Below are 16,933 nucleotides of genomic sequence, written 5' to 3' on the forward strand. Positions count from 1 at the left end.
GACCGCGCCGGGGGCGGTGGCGGCTGCGTCACCGGGGGCGGGGCGGGCGGCAACATGGCGGCGGCGGGCGGGTGGCTGAGGAGCTGCGGGAAGGTGAAGCGGGGCCGCTCGGCGGGGTGGGCGCCTTGTGCTGCTGCTGGGGAGCGGGCGTTGCGGGGCGACGCTGCGCGCCTGAGGGAGCTGCAGGGCGGGAATTCCTCCCGCGCCTCTCACCTCAGCCCGCTCGTTACGGTTCCGTGTGTCCGTTACGTCTGTGGGAAGTCGCAGCTGCGATCGGAGCTGGGGGAGCGGGGTCTGTTCGGCCGGTTCAGATGCAGATGTGCGGGGAGTGAGAGTGGGTTTCAGTTTTGGGTCCCTCACAACAAGAAAGCCCTTGAGGTGCTGGAGCGAGTTGAGAGAAGGGAACGGAGTTGGGGAAGGGGCTGGAGCACAAGTGTGATGGGAGCGGCTGAGGGACCTGGGGGTTCAGCTGGAGAACAGGAGCTGAGGGGAGACCTTCTGATCTCTGAACTGCCTGAAAGGAGCTTGGAGCATGGAGGGGGTTGGTCTCTGCTCCCACGTAACAAGTGACAGGAGGAGAGGAAATGACCTGAAGTTGTGCCAGGGGAGGTTTAGATTGGATATTAGGGAAAAATTCTTCCCGGAAAGGGCTGTCAGGCATTGGAACAGGCTGCCCAGGGCAGTGGTGGAGTCACCATCCCTGGAGGGGATTAAGGCATTTAGATGAGGTTCTTAGGGAGATAGTTTAGTGCTAGAGTTAGGTTAGGTTATGGTTGGACTCGATCCTGAGGGTCTCTTCCAACTGAAATGAGTCTATAATTCTATGAAAGTCCCTTCTCTCCTTCTGTCTTGCGTTTTTTTTGGTATGGAGGGGTGGTTCTAGGTGAACCTGCTTTAGCAGGTGGGTTGGACTAGATCATAGAATAGAATCATAGAATTATTTTGGTTGGAAGACACCCTCAGGATCATCGAGTCCAACCATAACCTAACTCTGGCACTAAACCATGTCCCTGAGAACCTCGTCTAAACACCTTTTAAACCCTTCCAGGGATGGTGACTGCACCACTGCCCTGGGCAGCCTGTTCCAATGCCCAACAGACCTTTCTGTGAAGAATGATCTCCAGAGGTCTCTTCCAACCCCAGCCATTCTGTGATCCTGTATCTTGTTGCTGTGAAAAGTTCTTGCAAGTCTTGTGAAACGCCAAGTTGGAGTGGCACGTGGCCAATGTGTCTGTGAGAAGTCCAGCAGCAGAGCTTCTTGGATGTTTCCTTAACTGACCTAAACAGACCAAACATTTGTAGCACTGTAGGGCTGGTAAAAAGACAAAGGAAACAAGCAGAAAACCCGGGTTTGTGCCACACATGTGCTTTTAATGTGCAGAGTAAGAAGACACGCTGGCCTAGGACCTTCTCATGGCAGCTTGTGGGTGTGTTGTGCCAACTGAAATAAAGCAAAACCAATGCCATAAATGAGGGCAAGCAAGTGTCCTGTGATGGAGCTTCTCTGCTGAGAAATAGGAGCTGTCTGGAAACCAGCTAGGATGGATGCAGGAGTGGAAGTCAGGAAGAAAAGTGAGCTTAGGAAAATACATTGCTTTGGCCTTAACTGGTGCTGCCAGGTCTGCCGGTGTTAAAACCTCATTTTAGATTGTAAAACAAATAGAAGGAAACCAAAATAACTGATCTTTAAAGAGCCGAGGTGGAGGTAAAAGGGAGATAAACAGAAAAATCAATGTTATCAGCAACCCAGAAACCAGTTTTCAAATACACGTGTTTAGTGGGGCAAGCAGCCTGAATCTTGTTGCGGTGTAAATCATTACCTACAGAAAAAGAGGAAAAAAATCCCCAGTATCAAAACATTTAAATAATGCACGTGCACTTTAAATAGCCATCTGGAAGTTAGAAATGCTATATGACTGCATGACTTCTAAGAATAAAAATGTGAAAAAAAATGTAGTGATTTGATTTTTTTTTTTTTTAATCTAAATGTTGAATTAAAATGTCACTGCTATTGCTCTGTCATACCTGTGGGTTGCTGCTCCGTTTGTGGGTGTTGCCAACATAGGTCCCATCCCTTGGGGCCAACCTACTGGTTTTATAATAAGACTTTTCAAGGTAACATCATTATGAATATTCCTTTATTTCCTGTAGCACCATCTCAATCAGGTATCAGTTTGTCAAACCCTTTCTACATACGCATGCTAAGAGCTGCCTTGGTTTCTCCTGCTGTGGTAGGACATGTGACTATCTCAAAAGTTAATCTTAAAAAGGCACCATGTGTTTGTCCTGGCAGCTCTTGGTTGGTACTGGTGAAATATTCTCAGTGATTCATCTTTGGTTGTGCCACCATGAAAGAAAAATGCTCTTTTCTTTGTACTTGGAAATAAAGTAGTAGAAGAAGCGGGAAGTATGTGTGATTTGTAATCCTGTAAGTGCTCAGGAAACATACTGTGTTAAATACGTGTGTGTGTATACTTAGATTTTTCCTTCGCAGACCTTGCTAAACATATGGACTTACACAGCTGGATATTTAATAGTCTTACACATCTGGGTGTTGAATGACCCTACCAGAGCTGGATGTTCTGCAAATAATCCACTCCTGTCTGACAGCTTCCAGAACATGGTTGCCTTGGATTTTATCTCTATTAAAGGAACTATTTCTCTGGTTTTCTCTGAAGACCTACAGTGTCTCCAGTAATTCAGTCTTCATTGGAAAGTGTTGTAGCTATTGCTGATCATCCAGATTTGTATTCCTGAATCAGCTCCACTAGGTAGTATTTGTTTTATGTGACCAAGGGTGTTGGATGTGAATGAACATTGAATATTCACAGCAATATATATTTTTTTATATTACCACTTCTCACTGTTTTCTTTTCATTGTGTACGACTGGTTAGGCTAAATTCAGAGTTTCCTTACCATAATAGACCTGTGAATCTTGTCTCTAAGAAAAGGAGTCCGTAGATCTGTTTACATCAATTCTTCAGCCAGGGAGTTGACAGGTGTTGAAAGCCAACATGAAAGGGAGTGAATTATTAGGAGGATCAAAGGGATTTTTACTTCCTGACCTCAAACTCCTGCCATTTTTTGAAGAATGCTGCTATCACAGTGTGCATTTCAGAACTGTCCTGCGTTCTGTGAGCTAAATCACGGTCTGGCTACGGCACAGTCGGTCCGCTCACTGTGAGGTGAAGAGTGGTGCTGGCAAAAATGTATATTGGCAGCATATGCTTGTATATACGTTACTTCTATGGCACAGCTGTATCTCTACTGGGGGTTTCTGTCAGCAGATGTCTTGCTAAGACATTAATATCTCCACACTTTAGATGGACATGGCAATAGTGATGGGTGTCTGTAGCAAAGTTCTGATCTGTAGACGTTAACCACAGAATAAGTTGGGTTTGGGGAGCCACGAGAGCAAAGCCATTTTTCTGCCTTGCCTCTTTTGAGATCAGTCAGTCGAACTGTGCTTCTTGTTTGAATGCTGCTTTTCAGGAATACATTTTGCAGCAGTTCAGCTATTGTTAGCCTGTTACTTTTAGAGCCAGACCATATTAATTTTGCTAACTTTTTCAAAAATCCTGAGAAATTCTGTGGTTAGAAACTCTGAAACCAATCATGTTCCTTTCTAAAGCCTGCTGTGATCTAGAGTGAGTCTTTGAACACTAAGTAGTTTATAGTTCTCCAAGGTGCAAAATTAATTACTTGTCACATTATCTATGTCCACACACCTATACGTATCACTATACGTAGCTCAGTCCCAAAAGCCACTGTCCTGTTCATTTTTGTGACTTTTGCCACATGTGCTTAATGCCATTCTCCCTATAGTGAAATACTCTGCAATGTCTCTGCTTTCTTGGTTGGGTAACCGATGCTTCTTGATATAGCTTGAAATTATTGTGTATGGTGGACAAATGAGGAGAGGTTAAGCATAAATTACTTGGTTCCTTACTGTACTTTTTAAATAAACCAACTAAATAAAACATATTATTAGTTACATAGTACTAGCAACATACTAACTATAGGATTTAAACTAACTATATAGAAATGAACTATACAGAGGCATTCAAATGGCAGGGCTGTGTCTCTGAAACTTGTGCTTAGTCTGAAAATCATTAAGTGGTCAATAAGAGCTCAGCTTGAATACAAAAATCCACAGTGCTGTTAAAAGTTAAGCCCTTTCGCAGCAAAATACCAATAACCCAGATGAAGTGCTATCAGATTGCTTTAGAAACAAGAGTTGCTGGTCCTTAGAAAACCAGGGAGAAAACTAAGTCTATCATTAAAATTAACAGGTCTTCTGTAAAAAAATGTTGCTATGTCTATTTCACATTTAATATATTTGTTCATAAATATATTAATTCTGTCAAAATATACACTTAGTACTATGCATGCTGCAGCAGACTTGCAAAATCATCTATAAAAAGAAATAATATCAATAAGGTTTATTGCCTGTAAACACCGAACTTGACTTAAATTAGTGTTTGTGAATGCTTTGTAAAATTACATTATGTTAGCGAATTTCCAGAAAGAAAACTGTTTGGGATTAAGAGAGGCGTCATTAAAGGATATTTTGTTTTAGGACACTGCGGGGTTTATATCTTTTCAAAAACTTTCAAACTGGACATTGTAAGTTACAAAAACACTGGGTAAAATTGTGTATTGCTGTCTGTATACAAATACAAGTTCTATTAACTGTTTGTGTGTTCTGTATTTATTATCAACAGCTGAAAAGAAACTTGCCAGCCTACGTGACTCCTTGGAAGGCTTCTCCATGTGTCTTTAGATCCTCCAAATCAGAGCTCAAGCCAAACCTACTCAGTGATGGAGTTGTCTGTGCTCCCCTTCAAACATTCACCCAAGAGGAGACAATGCTGAAAAATATGGGTACCTATTATCTGTGTAGTTAAAATTCAGAAATGTCAAACTAGAAGGGAAATTTTAGCTTAATTTTTTTTTTCATTATTTAATTCTGGTTAAATGTTGAGACTGTTGTGTTGCTGAGATGCTTTCAAAGTTTCTGAATTTATAGGAAGTATTTCTTTCATTTTAGAGAGTTGCAACTGAGTTCAGAAAGCAATTAGAATTGAGCCTCGTGGCACATCACCTTGTTTCATTTGGGCAGCTTTTTGTCCTTTTATTAACTTGTCTGGGAGAGTCAGGGGATACATCCATAACCTGTCAGAAGTCCCACATTATTGTTACGTTGATCTTCAAAAGGAGAGCGTTAGAATACTTACACCCTTTCTTTCTTCTCTTCATTGCAGTGACAAAATTTGCTCAGGAACGAGTTGCACCTTTGGTGCAAAAAATGGATGAGAATTCGAAAATGGAAGACTCTGTAATACAGGGATTATTTGAACAAGGGGTCTGCACACTTTTACTTAATCTTTTATTCAGAAAGCGGCATCATTTTATGAATCTCTAGCTGTGCACTTTCAGATTTTTAGATTAAAAGATTGAGGGATATAATTCAAATGAATTAATGAATCATTAAGCATTTTGGATTTATTAACAGCAAGGCAACTTTCTGTTCTTTTTTAACTGCATTATCACTCTCCATTTTTTTCCTGTAATATTCTTTCCATCTCTCCCTCTCCCATACCACGTTCTTCATCATATCTTTGAGTTCTTTGTCTTTTCCACCTCCTGCTAGAACTGCCATGATTTTTGTAAATGTTACTGGAAAAGGGTACGAGGACTCCTCTGTGTCCTGACTGGGCAACCACGAGGACTTGTGTTGTGCATATCCTGGTGTTCATTCCTGGCTTCAATTTTAGCCTGTCCTACCATCAAACATAAAGCTTGACTGTGTTTAGAGTGTCATTTTATACAATGACAACTCTAAATATTAGACTTCTGTTGAGATTGCAATTGTTCTGCGAAATGTCATCAGAGTAGGGTGATAATTGACCTGTGTACTGCACGTTAGTTATTTCTTGCATCAATTGACTATCAACTTCCATGATGAACAGTTAGTTTGTTATGGGTATTGAAGGAAAATCGGTCTTTGGGGAAGGATGTGGAAATACATTCTGTGGTTTTTATTTTAATCTCTTAAGTATCAGCTTAGACTTAGAAGTTGTTGACAGAAACTACCAAATTAATATATTTTCATCTTTTACATTTCAGCTGATGAGTATTGAGCTTGAGGAAGAATATGGAGGAACTGGAGCTTCATTTTTTTCAATCATATTGGTGGTAGAAGAACTGGCCAAAGTTGATCCAGCTGTAGCTCTTCTATGTGAACTCCAAAACACACTAACAAATAAGTTGTTTACCACGTATGGAACAGAAGAACAAAAGAGAACTTACTTGCCCAGAGTGGCTAAAGATACAGTGAGTCAAAGTCTGACTTTACTAAACCATAATATAGTTTTTAGTAGTTAAATAATGTTAGTGGGTTTTTTTTTTTACAGCGACTAAATGTGTGACTGTAAGATTGGAAAATATGTGTGAAATTTGAAACACTGTTTAGAGCTGAGATCTGTGGTGATATAGATACAGCCTGTCATCAGTAGCTAAGAGGTAAAAGTGGGAAGGCACTTATTAGTTTTATTAAAATTTAATTTACTGTCAAAAAGAACTTTTAAAGCAATTGACTCTGCAAGATATCTAAGTATGTAGTGTTTCTATTCTGAATCTCTGTATCTGAAACTTAGGCACTTGGATACAATAGGTTGAAATATTTGTATTTAAGGGACTTTTGCTTGTTTATAACTATTTTCATTGCAGAATTTGTTATATGTTGTGCCTATATGTTCAGTAAAAATTAAAATGAGTTTTTCCCTTGAATTGACAGATAGGCAGTTTCTGTCTTTCGGAGGCTGGATCTGGCAGTGATGCTTTTTCTTTGAAGACTCGAGCTGAAAAGAAAGGAGACTATTATATCATCAATGGCTCAAAGATGTGGATTAGCTTAGCAGAACACGCAGGAGTTTTCTTTGTGATGGCAAATACAGATCCGTCCTTAGTAAGTTGCTGAAGAATAGTCGCATTTCAGTGACAGCTGAAATGACACGAAACTATGGATTTGTATTAATAATTTCATGTTAAAAGTTAATATTCTTTGCACCTTTTCCTAGCTGACAGCAAACCTTTAAAAACATTTCCCAACAAAAATGAGAACTTGCTGAGCAATTTAATAAATTCCTCCCAGCAGGGAAAATAAAAATGTCAGAATCATAATTATTTAGTTGAAGAGCACTGGTATTATTCTGAGTAACAGAAGAACAGATAATCTCAGTCTTTCCAACCTTTCTGACTTAACTAACAAGTTGCTGTTGTTAAAAGGCAAAATAGAGCTTAGGCTACATGCACCAGTGAACTAACAAGTGTCCTGTAGTAAAGTATGTTCAGGGGAAAATATGCATAGCTGAATAAGCATGTTTAAGTTTTGTCACCAATTTGGATATAGGTAGTAGATTCAAAAAGGTCAACTGCAGACTTTAAAGTGTACTGGAGCAATATGGTGCAGTAATAAATACAAAACTAAATTGTTTAAAACTTCTGTTTGTTTCTTAAACTCCTTCCAGTGTCTCTTCATTAAAAAAAATATTAACTTGAAGATTTTTTTTTTTAATTAAAATTTCTGGTCAAGGAGATGCTGAGGGAACAAGAGTGAGTGAGACAATTGGGAATAAGAATTAGGTAGGAAAAAGGGAAAACAACAGCTATCAGGAATCACTATTCTGTCCTTCAAGAATTTAGCTTAAGACTTCAAAAATGTGACGATTTTAAGCATGTACGTAGGAAATGCCAGAATGTAGACTGGCTATACAATCTTTGTGTTGTCACTGTGTTATTTAGTGTCCTGTTCAAATCATTATCATTATTCCAAATCAACTCTTCGAGGTTTTTCATTACAACCATCATAATGATTTCAGAGTACTTTATTCAGTATATTCCCTCTTAAAGTGAAGAAACTGTGATATCCATGTTCTGCAAACTGGAATCACAAGGAAGATGTGTGCAGCAGTTCTGGATGTTAGACTGGTCCCTTGTTTGCAATACAAGTTCCAACAGTAAGCAGTAACTTTACTGTACAGCAGTAACTTGCTTTACCAGTGATTTCCAGTATAGACATATTATATAAATATATTAAATATATATTTTTAATATTGTAATATTAATTATATATTAATATTTTATATACAAAAATATATTTTAATAGAAAAATATACTCTGGCCTTTGTTAAGCCACAGTCAGCAGACATAGAGGGAATAGGTGATGTCTCCAGCATTTTATTTAGTGTTAAGCGGGTGTGAAGTTTCAGTATCAGAATGAGATATTTAGACCACCATTTGGTGAGATTAGTATAAAAACCAGTTCTGGATTATTTTTGTAATTCATCCTAGGGATACAGGGGAATTACATGCTTCATAGTGGATCGCAACACAGAGGGACTACATGTAGGGAAGAAGGAGGACAAGCTTGGAATCAGAGCATCTTCTACCTGCCCAGTAACATTTGAAAATGTTAAGGTATTGTAAGTTGTTTAGCTATTGAAGCATAATTTGTGTATAATTGGAGCTTGACCACATCTAAGGAAAGAATGCTAATTAAATTCCCGTGTTGTTTTTTTTCCTTAGACATACTGATTGTGTGGAAGATTGTAACTTTTTCCTCCCTATTCTTTCACAGAAGTCTGGAGGGGGGTTGGGTTTCTTAAATTGTGATACAGTTTTTCTTAATCACCGCTTTATAATCATGTGTATGGGGAAATGTTCTAATCTGATATTCTAGGAATCAGATGTCTGGTTTATGTTTTATGCCTTCACTTATGAGGAACATTAAGTAAAACATATACACTGATTCACCAGTGAACTGCACTAGCAATTGCAAAGCAGAATAGGAGTAATTGAGTGGTTTTATTCTTTAGGTTCCTGAGACCAATATCCTGGGACAGGTTGGCCAAGGCTACAAGTATGCGATTGGAATGCTAAACACTGGCAGAATAGGTATCGCTGCACAGGTGGGTAATTTAGTTTAATACTGAATGCAACCAGTATGTAACTTTGGATTTGGATGACATTTACAAAATATTTAAAGCTAAAAAGAATAAACTATTTAGAAAATACTTTATTAAAAACTAATATGCCACTAGATGTCACTATTCCTGTATCTAAGTTACAGTAAAATACTGAACCAACTATAGATGATAAAATTCTCCTTCAGTGACATAAGCAATAGATTTAGAAAACATTACATGGCAATTAGTTTGTCTTTGGTGGTTAACTTATTGCTACTGAAATATATCAACATTTTTATCTTCCATCATGCAAATCTATTTTAGTAAGAAAACTAGCTGTAGAAAATATAACATACTGAAATGTATAATATTAATGCAGCCAACTGTGACTGTATGGGATGCCAAATGTGACCTTATGTTAACTGATGTTTTCCCAACAACTTATTTTTAAAAGTCAACTTATTTTAAAAATATTTTTTTGATAGCAGAAGTGTCCTGGTTCATTGTTATGTTTGAAAATTGCACCTTACGGCATCTTAGGGGAAGATACTTGCTGACCTTGGACTTATTTCAAAATGTCTTTTGCTGTAAACTCGGTTTGCATCTCAGATTGCTGCTGATTTCAAAGGAAATCAGGTTCAGCCTTATAATAAGGTTATTTCTGACAACTTTTTATATTTTTAATTAATTTTTGAAAGTAATATTTTCTTTGCTTCTACTTTATTGTGGATGTAGTTGTACAGTATAGGGTGTAATATGTCTGTACTATCAGCCTTCCTTACGATTTCTAAAGATTATCTGCGATTAAACTTTGCATGGTATGGCTTTTAAAAACCAGTGCTGAGGGCCCCATTGATCTCAGAGAGATAAATAACAAAGAGGTTCAGGTGTTAAAATACATGGTCTGGATTTTACTCTTAATTATTCTAAGTTACACTTATAACCTCACTAAAAGTTAAGGTCAGGTTGTTATATCTTAGTTGCTACTTTCTTGGCACCTTCAATTTAAGACAATCATTCAAATTATTTTTACTTTAATAGTGTAATGTACATCTGTAGATCTTTAGTTTACAGTAATTTTCCCATGTAATTAAGAATTTTGCCAGAAACACTTAATATTTGTGCAACCACACTTAACTCATAACTTTTGTTGAAGTATTAGTGACAGTTTTTTCACAAATATTTTGCCTTTAGTAAGAAAGTTTCACTCGTGAATGAAATAGGATGGAATAGGCTCAAAGTTTATGTTTGGGTTTGGTTTGGTTTAGTTTTCTTTTCCTGACTCACCTCAATATGTCGTATTTCTTACAGATGTTAGGACTGGCACAGGGATGTTTTGACCATACAATTCCCTATACAAAGGAGAGAATCCAGTTTGGGAAAAGCGTGTTCGATTTCCAGGTACTTGTTAACGAACACACAGGAAGTTTCTTCCAAAGGGGGTAGCAGTTAGCACAGTAGATGAAGTTAGTCAAATTAGTAATCTGATTTGAATAGTTTGTGCTCCGCACTGTGTCATGTCTCTATTTCTCAATATCTGAGAATAATTTGTCAAAGTAATTTCAGACGAGCATTCATCTGCCATGTGAAATATATAAATTCAATGCTCTGTGCCTTTGCAAGCACCCTATAAATAATTTAAAAATTCAAAACATTATTAAGTTAACTCCTTTTCCTTGATAGTATATTTACTGCCTTTAAAAATAATACGCGTGGAACTCCTTTCTCTTCTGATTTTAATATCACAGTGTGTTGAATGTGTTCCAGTTCTTATACCCTTTCATGAAGTGTAGGGAAAGGCCTTTTTCTAGAGACACTAGAAATTATAAAAAGATGAGGAAAACTGATTGAATTATTAGATTTCCTGTGTTATACAAAGACATTTAGTTTTCATGATAATATCTGTATCTTAAAATGAAAAAGACTCTGTTGCAAAAATGATCTATAGTTTAATAAGGAAGATATATAATTGTAATTACTATAGTAATTTTCTTGTTAAAAGAAACCTACATCTCGCATGAAGGGAAGGAACATTAGTACTACTTATAATTTATACAAATTTTAGGAAGCGGCCACAGATATCTAGGAAATTATTTGAACTGCGTTTTTTGAATGGGAAATGGAATTTATAATTGCCGAATCATTTTGTTATTTTGACCTGCATACATATTTTTGCAAATTTTAGGGAGCGGTGTAAATGTTCTAATAAGATGAAAGATTTCATTGTGGTTTAGGAGCAAGTTAGACACCTAAATGTTCATTTTCAATCATCATGTTTGGATCTCCTTAAATAAACCTATTCTTCTGTAATCCCTACCATTTAGAGGTGAGCTCCATCGCCTTTTTCCTGCCCCTCAAATCAAATGGATTCACACCAGTCATGTCCTTTATACTTTTCCGCTGCTCCAAACTCTTGTCTCATGGGTACAGGACATGGGAAGACGTGGTTGTCACCTTGCTAGTTCTCTACTTTATTTGAGAGATACTTTTTTCAAGTCTTTCTTGGTTAAGCTCATGAGGGAACTAGACTCATTAATATATTAATGTTCTTAAATAAAAATACAGCTTCAGCCTACCTATGTCTCTGTGGTGCGAAGGAGAACGTTAAGATTTGAAATTTTCCTTGATATTCATGGGTGCAGAGAGGTTCATGTTGAACCCTCCTGTCCAGACAGCCAGGCAAGAAGTTCCCCAGCGCTCCTGAATGCAAGAAGAGGGAAGGAAAAAATGGGAGCGCAGCTCCTAAAAGGACTTGGGTGGCCCAGAGTTTCTCCAACTTCCATTTCATGGATGCAGAGATGTGCAAACCACTAGACCACCTAGATTTTGTATTCTTTTAGAGCGTAGGCATGTTCCTTGGTGAAAACAGTGGTTCTTGCTAGAAATTCCACTCGATGTGCTGGTTCTGCCCGATTTGTGGTGTGTTTCTCGCAGGGGATGCAACACCAGATCGCTCAGGTGGCCACGCAGCTGGAGGCGGCAAGGTTGCTGACCTACAACGCAGGCCGGCTGGTGGAGACAGGGAGGCCATTCATCAAGGAGGCCAGCATGGCCAAATACTACGCTGCCGAGGTAACCTGCGGTCTCGTCGTTCAGTGGATTTATTTCACTGTTGTTTAGATGTGTCTTCTCTTACTGAATGTATAACTTCTAATTCATGTTTTCCTGTGAAGCCCGTGGATGTCCTTCTATCTTCTCATTCTCAGTCCGTGCGTGGAATGTGAAGTGGGCCACCAAAGAATAAACTGCTTGAGCCCCTAAATAAAATTTTGAAAACCAAGCAACATTAGAAGAGAAAGTAAATTAATATTTTCACTCATCTAGAGAGATGTCATTTTGCCGGAATTCTCTTTTTGCGGCTGGAGAAGTGGCACAGTGAGACTCCATTTGTGACCATTTCCACTCTGCTGGTCACAACCACGAGTCTTAGTGTGATTCAAACCTGGATTGCTTCTGCCTTTTTGTAATTGCTGTCTTGTGTACTGCTGCTTGTCTGTTTCATAGTCCATTATATGCACTATTGAAAGAACAGTTAGTGAATTCTTGATGTCCTCCGATTTAGAAAAATGTCATTTTTATTCTAAAGTAATTTGCGTGAACACAATGAATTCAAAAATATCAGTCTTCCCACTTGTTCCTACTTTGGTTACTGTTTGGAGTTTGTTTTAAATAGCTACAAAGAATAAAACTTATTACCACCTGTATGAATTTGTATCCTGAAATTGTAACTCTGAAACTATGTTCATAGGTTGCAACACTGACAACTAGTAAATGTATTGAGTGGATGGGTGGCGTTGGATTCACAAAGAATTATCCAATAGAAAAGTACTATCGGGACTGCAAGATAGGTGAGTGATAGTTTCTTACGATTTATTTCTTGTAGCACTAGGAGTACTAAAGTTTGGGGATGAATGACTGGCTTTATCAACCCTGATTCAAAGGCTCAGGTATAAGAAGGTAAAACTTCAGGTATAAATCATACGTATGTAAGGCTAGTTTGAAAGTTTAATTAGGTACCAAAAAATACAGATACACACGTTGGATCCCATTCTATTAAAGAAAATTTGGGTTTAAAAAAAAAATGGAAAATACTTTCTGTGGCTTTAAAATGTGAATCTGTGTGGAGTTTCATTTTCAAGACTTCCTTGTTTACCAGTTTAATCGTTGGACCCAAGAGTTTGACATTTCTAACAATATTACCCTTTGACTCTTGTTGCTGATAGAATTTGTAAATACTTAATTTTTGTTGGTTATTTAAGAATTGCTCTTCAGGAAAACATCTTGTCATTATGTTGTACCAGCAGAAGAGTATTTTAATTGTTGCAGATAATAAAATACAAACATTTGTGTAAATAATAATCCTGTTTCTAGAACTTACTCAGCAAAGCTTCATTTCATAATTGTAAACGTTCTAACTGGACTGTTAGAGCAATCTCTTGATCTCTCTTAATATGATCCCTGTGTTTTTATAGTCTTCTAATTTATTTTCTTCTGATTTCAGGTACAATATATGAAGGAACTTCAAATATCCAGTTGAGCACCATTGCAAAAAGCTTAGCACAGGAGTACTGAAACCAGGACTTCCTGACTGTAAACAGAAATATTCATTGTGAATTACACATTTATTTGTAATTAAAAAAACATAAAAAAGAATGCATCATCACAGACAAGATTGTAAGGAAAACCATGAATTCCCCATTTCAGGACAGCAAGTGTGTAATTCACGTTTCTGCCTGAGACATTTCTAAGCCAAGACATTGGCTGAAATTATTTTGTAGCAGCACAAAATGTTGCACAGTGTTGTCCCCACTTTGAGATTTCACAGTGAAAACAAAAGAAGCCAAATCCTTGGCTTGCCTGACGTGAGAGGGTCTGTTAAGCCACCGGGGAGGACAGATTCCACGCGTGGAGTGGGACTTTTGCACGGCACGAAGCTGCTGTTTGTTCGGGGTGCCCTTTATCAGCGTGGGGTGCAGGAGAGGTACGTGGGAAGAGACAGAAATGATGGTTTCCCCTCTCCCAGGTGGAGCGATATCTGTGGAGCCACTGTGATTGGAGTCATTTTTATAGCAGCCTTTAGTGTCTTCTTAAGTATATCTTGGTAATTAAGCCCTTCCAGCCCCAATTTGTAGTACTGAAAGGTGGATAATATCTACCTCCCTTTCCAGCCTTCTCAGCTGTTAAGGGTTTTAATCTAAGAGGCTATTTATAGTTCTCCTTTCATAAAAGGTTGAGTTGAAATCTTTGTGAAACGGGGTTAAAAAAGCTCTCGTAGTTCTGCAAAAAAGACAGATATGAGCTAGGTAACAGGAGTGCTGCGGTACTACCTCACAGGGGCCTTTCCATCTTCAATGCATTTTACAAACTTAAATCCTCAGAGCCTTCCTGGGAATTAGGGAGGGACTAGAAAAGCCACTCATGTAAGTTACTGTTCTCTACAAACAGAGCAAAGTTTTTCTCCTTTTGAGAGGGAGGGGCAGTGAGAAGTATTTGCTTTTTTTGTCCCTCTCTGTTTACTTTAAAATTAGACATTTTATTTACTACAGAAAGCTCTTCAGTGCTGGAGAACTAATTAACTGAGAATCAAGAGACGGAAAGCTTAATACGTGAAAAATTATAATAATTGCTGTAATTGGCAATTTGTTTCAAGTGTTTGTGGGAAGGGAAGATTGGTTTTCTGGTTTTGGCTAACTTAGAAGAATCTCCTTTTTAAAGCTTGCCAGTCACTGATGATTCACTTTGAGTGGAGCTTAGAATGTTACAGTGCCAGGCTCCCAAAGGATTTTTTGGCAAAACTGGGGTTAATTACAATTATGGTTTTGTAAAACAAGCAGACTACAGTGCCTTGTACAAAGAAACAAGCAAGGAGGAAAAACACAAAGAGTTTTCTGACTTGCTGTCAGCTTCAAAGGGAAATAACTACTTTAGTTAATCACTCCCCTCACATCCACACTCTGCCTGTTGATAGGCGAAAAATTAATGTGGTAATTGCCTTTATGCCAGTTTAAAAAGCCCCTCCCATATCACTTGGATCAACAGCTTTGAGATGTTCAAATATACAAGAGCAGGAGGGTAAGCTAGATGATTTCTGAAGTTCTCTTCTAGCATGGTTATGGTGATTATTATTACAATTAATATATTTCAGGCTGTTTGCAGGCTTTCTTTCAGCTGAATTGAAATGACTGAGGAGGTCGTTAGACTAGAACGAAGGCTACAGACTCCGCAATGGTTAACTACAGTTGTTCTGCTCAACACAGTCTATCTGCGAGTCTAAAATGATGATAACCACACTACAAAATGCTTGAGCTGATGAACACGACGTGTTGTGCTAATGGGAGGTGCAGTCCATAGCTGCCGCAGTTTATCCTGCTTTGCTAACAGGTTTTGATTCCCACTGTTTAATAGGCCTCCTGGTTTTAGGTACTGTCTTAACGTGGCTTCTGCGGTTTTGTGTGAGGCTGGGAAGTGAGTGGCAATATTTAACTGACTTAATATAGTGCTAAAAGCAAACTCTTTATGGATGAAAGTGCAGAGCTCTTTGAAGGACTGTTGAGGCTGGATATCCAGGATTATATAAAAGGACTTTCTCGTTGTGTAGAATTGTGTCAGGTACCCATTTGAAAAAATAATTGGGGAAAAAGTCAAAATAATGTGATTTCCTACAATCTGAGCACAGATGCCATAGTCCAGGAAACAACTGAACAGCTTCAGGAGCTACTCAACAGTTCTTAGGAAAGCAAGATCAAGCCTTTAACTAATGTTACAGCTGTAAATATTTCACGTCTCTCAGTTCTGTATTCTGTACACAATAACTTTTGAAAGAAGTGTATGTAACTTTTGAAAGAAATGTATTTATTGTATTTGATTTTTGTCGACAAAATTCTGTGGAGGAGTACGCGCACAAATTAACCACTGAGTTTCTTTCGTCGTCGTTTGAAAAGGGCACGTACCACTGACTCTGGGAAGAGTTAACTTGTTTCTGGGCTAATGACAGGACTCAAAGACACTTTAGACACAAGATGTATTTATATTAGAGAATTCTCCCTTTATATGCCCTTAGTCAGCCCAGTCAATGTGGTGTATTGCCCTGGAACAGCATCTTCAGTATCAAATGTTGCATCTGGCTTCCCCGGTTGGAAGAAAAGACCTGTATTGAGAATGTATTAAAAAGTGCCTGAATTTGATATTTGATTTGATATGATGCTAATCTTGTATATCAGGTGATGTCATTTAACATTTTTCCCAGATCTTGCTGGTTTTGTACTGGAAGAGAATGACTAGATCATCTCTCAGGTTTCTTTAATATTATTCTGGTTTGTGGTAAGTTCTGAGGCAGATTTCCACGGAAAGGCTTGATCGCTACTTGGGAAATAATCAAATACAATATTTTATATGTTGTTTTCTGTGCTGTTGTTCTTCCTTCCGTATTTTCTTTTCCTGGTATAAAGATTGTTAGAAAAGGCTTATGTGAAATATGAAGTAATTGTTCATTGGGAGCCTTTTGCCACCACAAATACTTCATAACTATTTACCTGTTGTGTTATGTTATTGCTGCGCAAACTGTTGGCGGAAACATAAATAGGAATTACAGTAATTATTTCAGTTAAATATGCCAGTTGTAAGATCAGCCGCTATAATTAACAAAGTCCAGCTTAGCAGCTTTGAGGGAATTTCTCATTATCTGGTACTAGAGACATTATTAAGCTGCTTTGAAATCTTGGTGTTTATTATCCTCTGAAAATGTTCTGCTCATGTGCAATAACCATCTAACACATTGGGTGACTAGAACTAACCCCTGTGTTTCCTAATAGCTTGTTTCGTAGATCTTTCAAATGTTGATTCATATTGGTATATATTAATGTTCAAAAGAATGTGCAGGGTACAATGTTGCATTTTTTCTTTCTGATAAAATACTTTAAAATAGAAATCAAAAAGATGTGCAGTCTCAATAGGCAGCAATAGC

At 38.1% G+C, this 16,933-nt stretch overlaps 1 protein-coding gene across 2 annotated transcripts; it reads left to right on the forward strand.

Annotated features, from left to right (window-relative positions):
• The first annotated feature begins 36 nt into the window (after positions 1-36).
• ACADSB (acyl-CoA dehydrogenase short/branched chain) lies at positions 37-16,373 on the forward strand. 2 transcript variants are annotated; one of them, XM_065843368.2, is made up of 11 exons: positions 37-93; positions 4,726-4,885; positions 5,266-5,366; positions 6,131-6,337; positions 6,801-6,971; positions 8,357-8,482; positions 8,881-8,973; positions 10,282-10,371; positions 11,905-12,042; positions 12,719-12,818; positions 13,472-16,373. In XM_065843368.2, exons 1-11 carry the CDS (start codon positions 55-57, stop codon positions 13,540-13,542), a joined length of 1,296 nt encoding a protein of 431 aa, XP_065699440.1. In that variant the 5' UTR covers positions 37-54; the 3' UTR covers positions 13,543-16,373. The 2 variants fall into 2 exon arrangements, with proteins under 2 accessions (XP_065699440.1, XP_065699442.1); XM_065843370.2 differs by lacking the exons at positions 37-93; positions 5,266-5,366 and having other exon boundaries at positions 4,756-4,885.
• The last annotated feature ends 560 nt before the right edge of the window (positions 16,374-16,933 follow it).

This window comes from Patagioenas fasciata, chromosome 8 (assembly GCF_037038585.1).
Source record: "Patagioenas fasciata isolate bPatFas1 chromosome 8, bPatFas1.hap1, whole genome shotgun sequence".
NCBI lineage: Eukaryota > Metazoa > Chordata > Aves > Columbiformes > Columbidae > Patagioenas > Patagioenas fasciata.

Coding starts and splice junctions, on each gene's coding strand:
- ACADSB (XM_065843368.2), top strand. CDS start 55: ATGGCGGCGGCGGGCGGGTGGCTGAGGAGCTGCGGGAAG. Junction 94..4,725: donor GGCTGAGGAGCTGCGGGAAG/GTGAAGCGGGGC, acceptor TATTATCAACAG/CTGAAAAGAAACTTGCCAGC. Junction 10,372..11,904: donor AAAGCGTGTTCGATTTCCAG/GTACTTGTTAAC, acceptor TGTTTCTCGCAG/GGGATGCAACACCAGATCGC.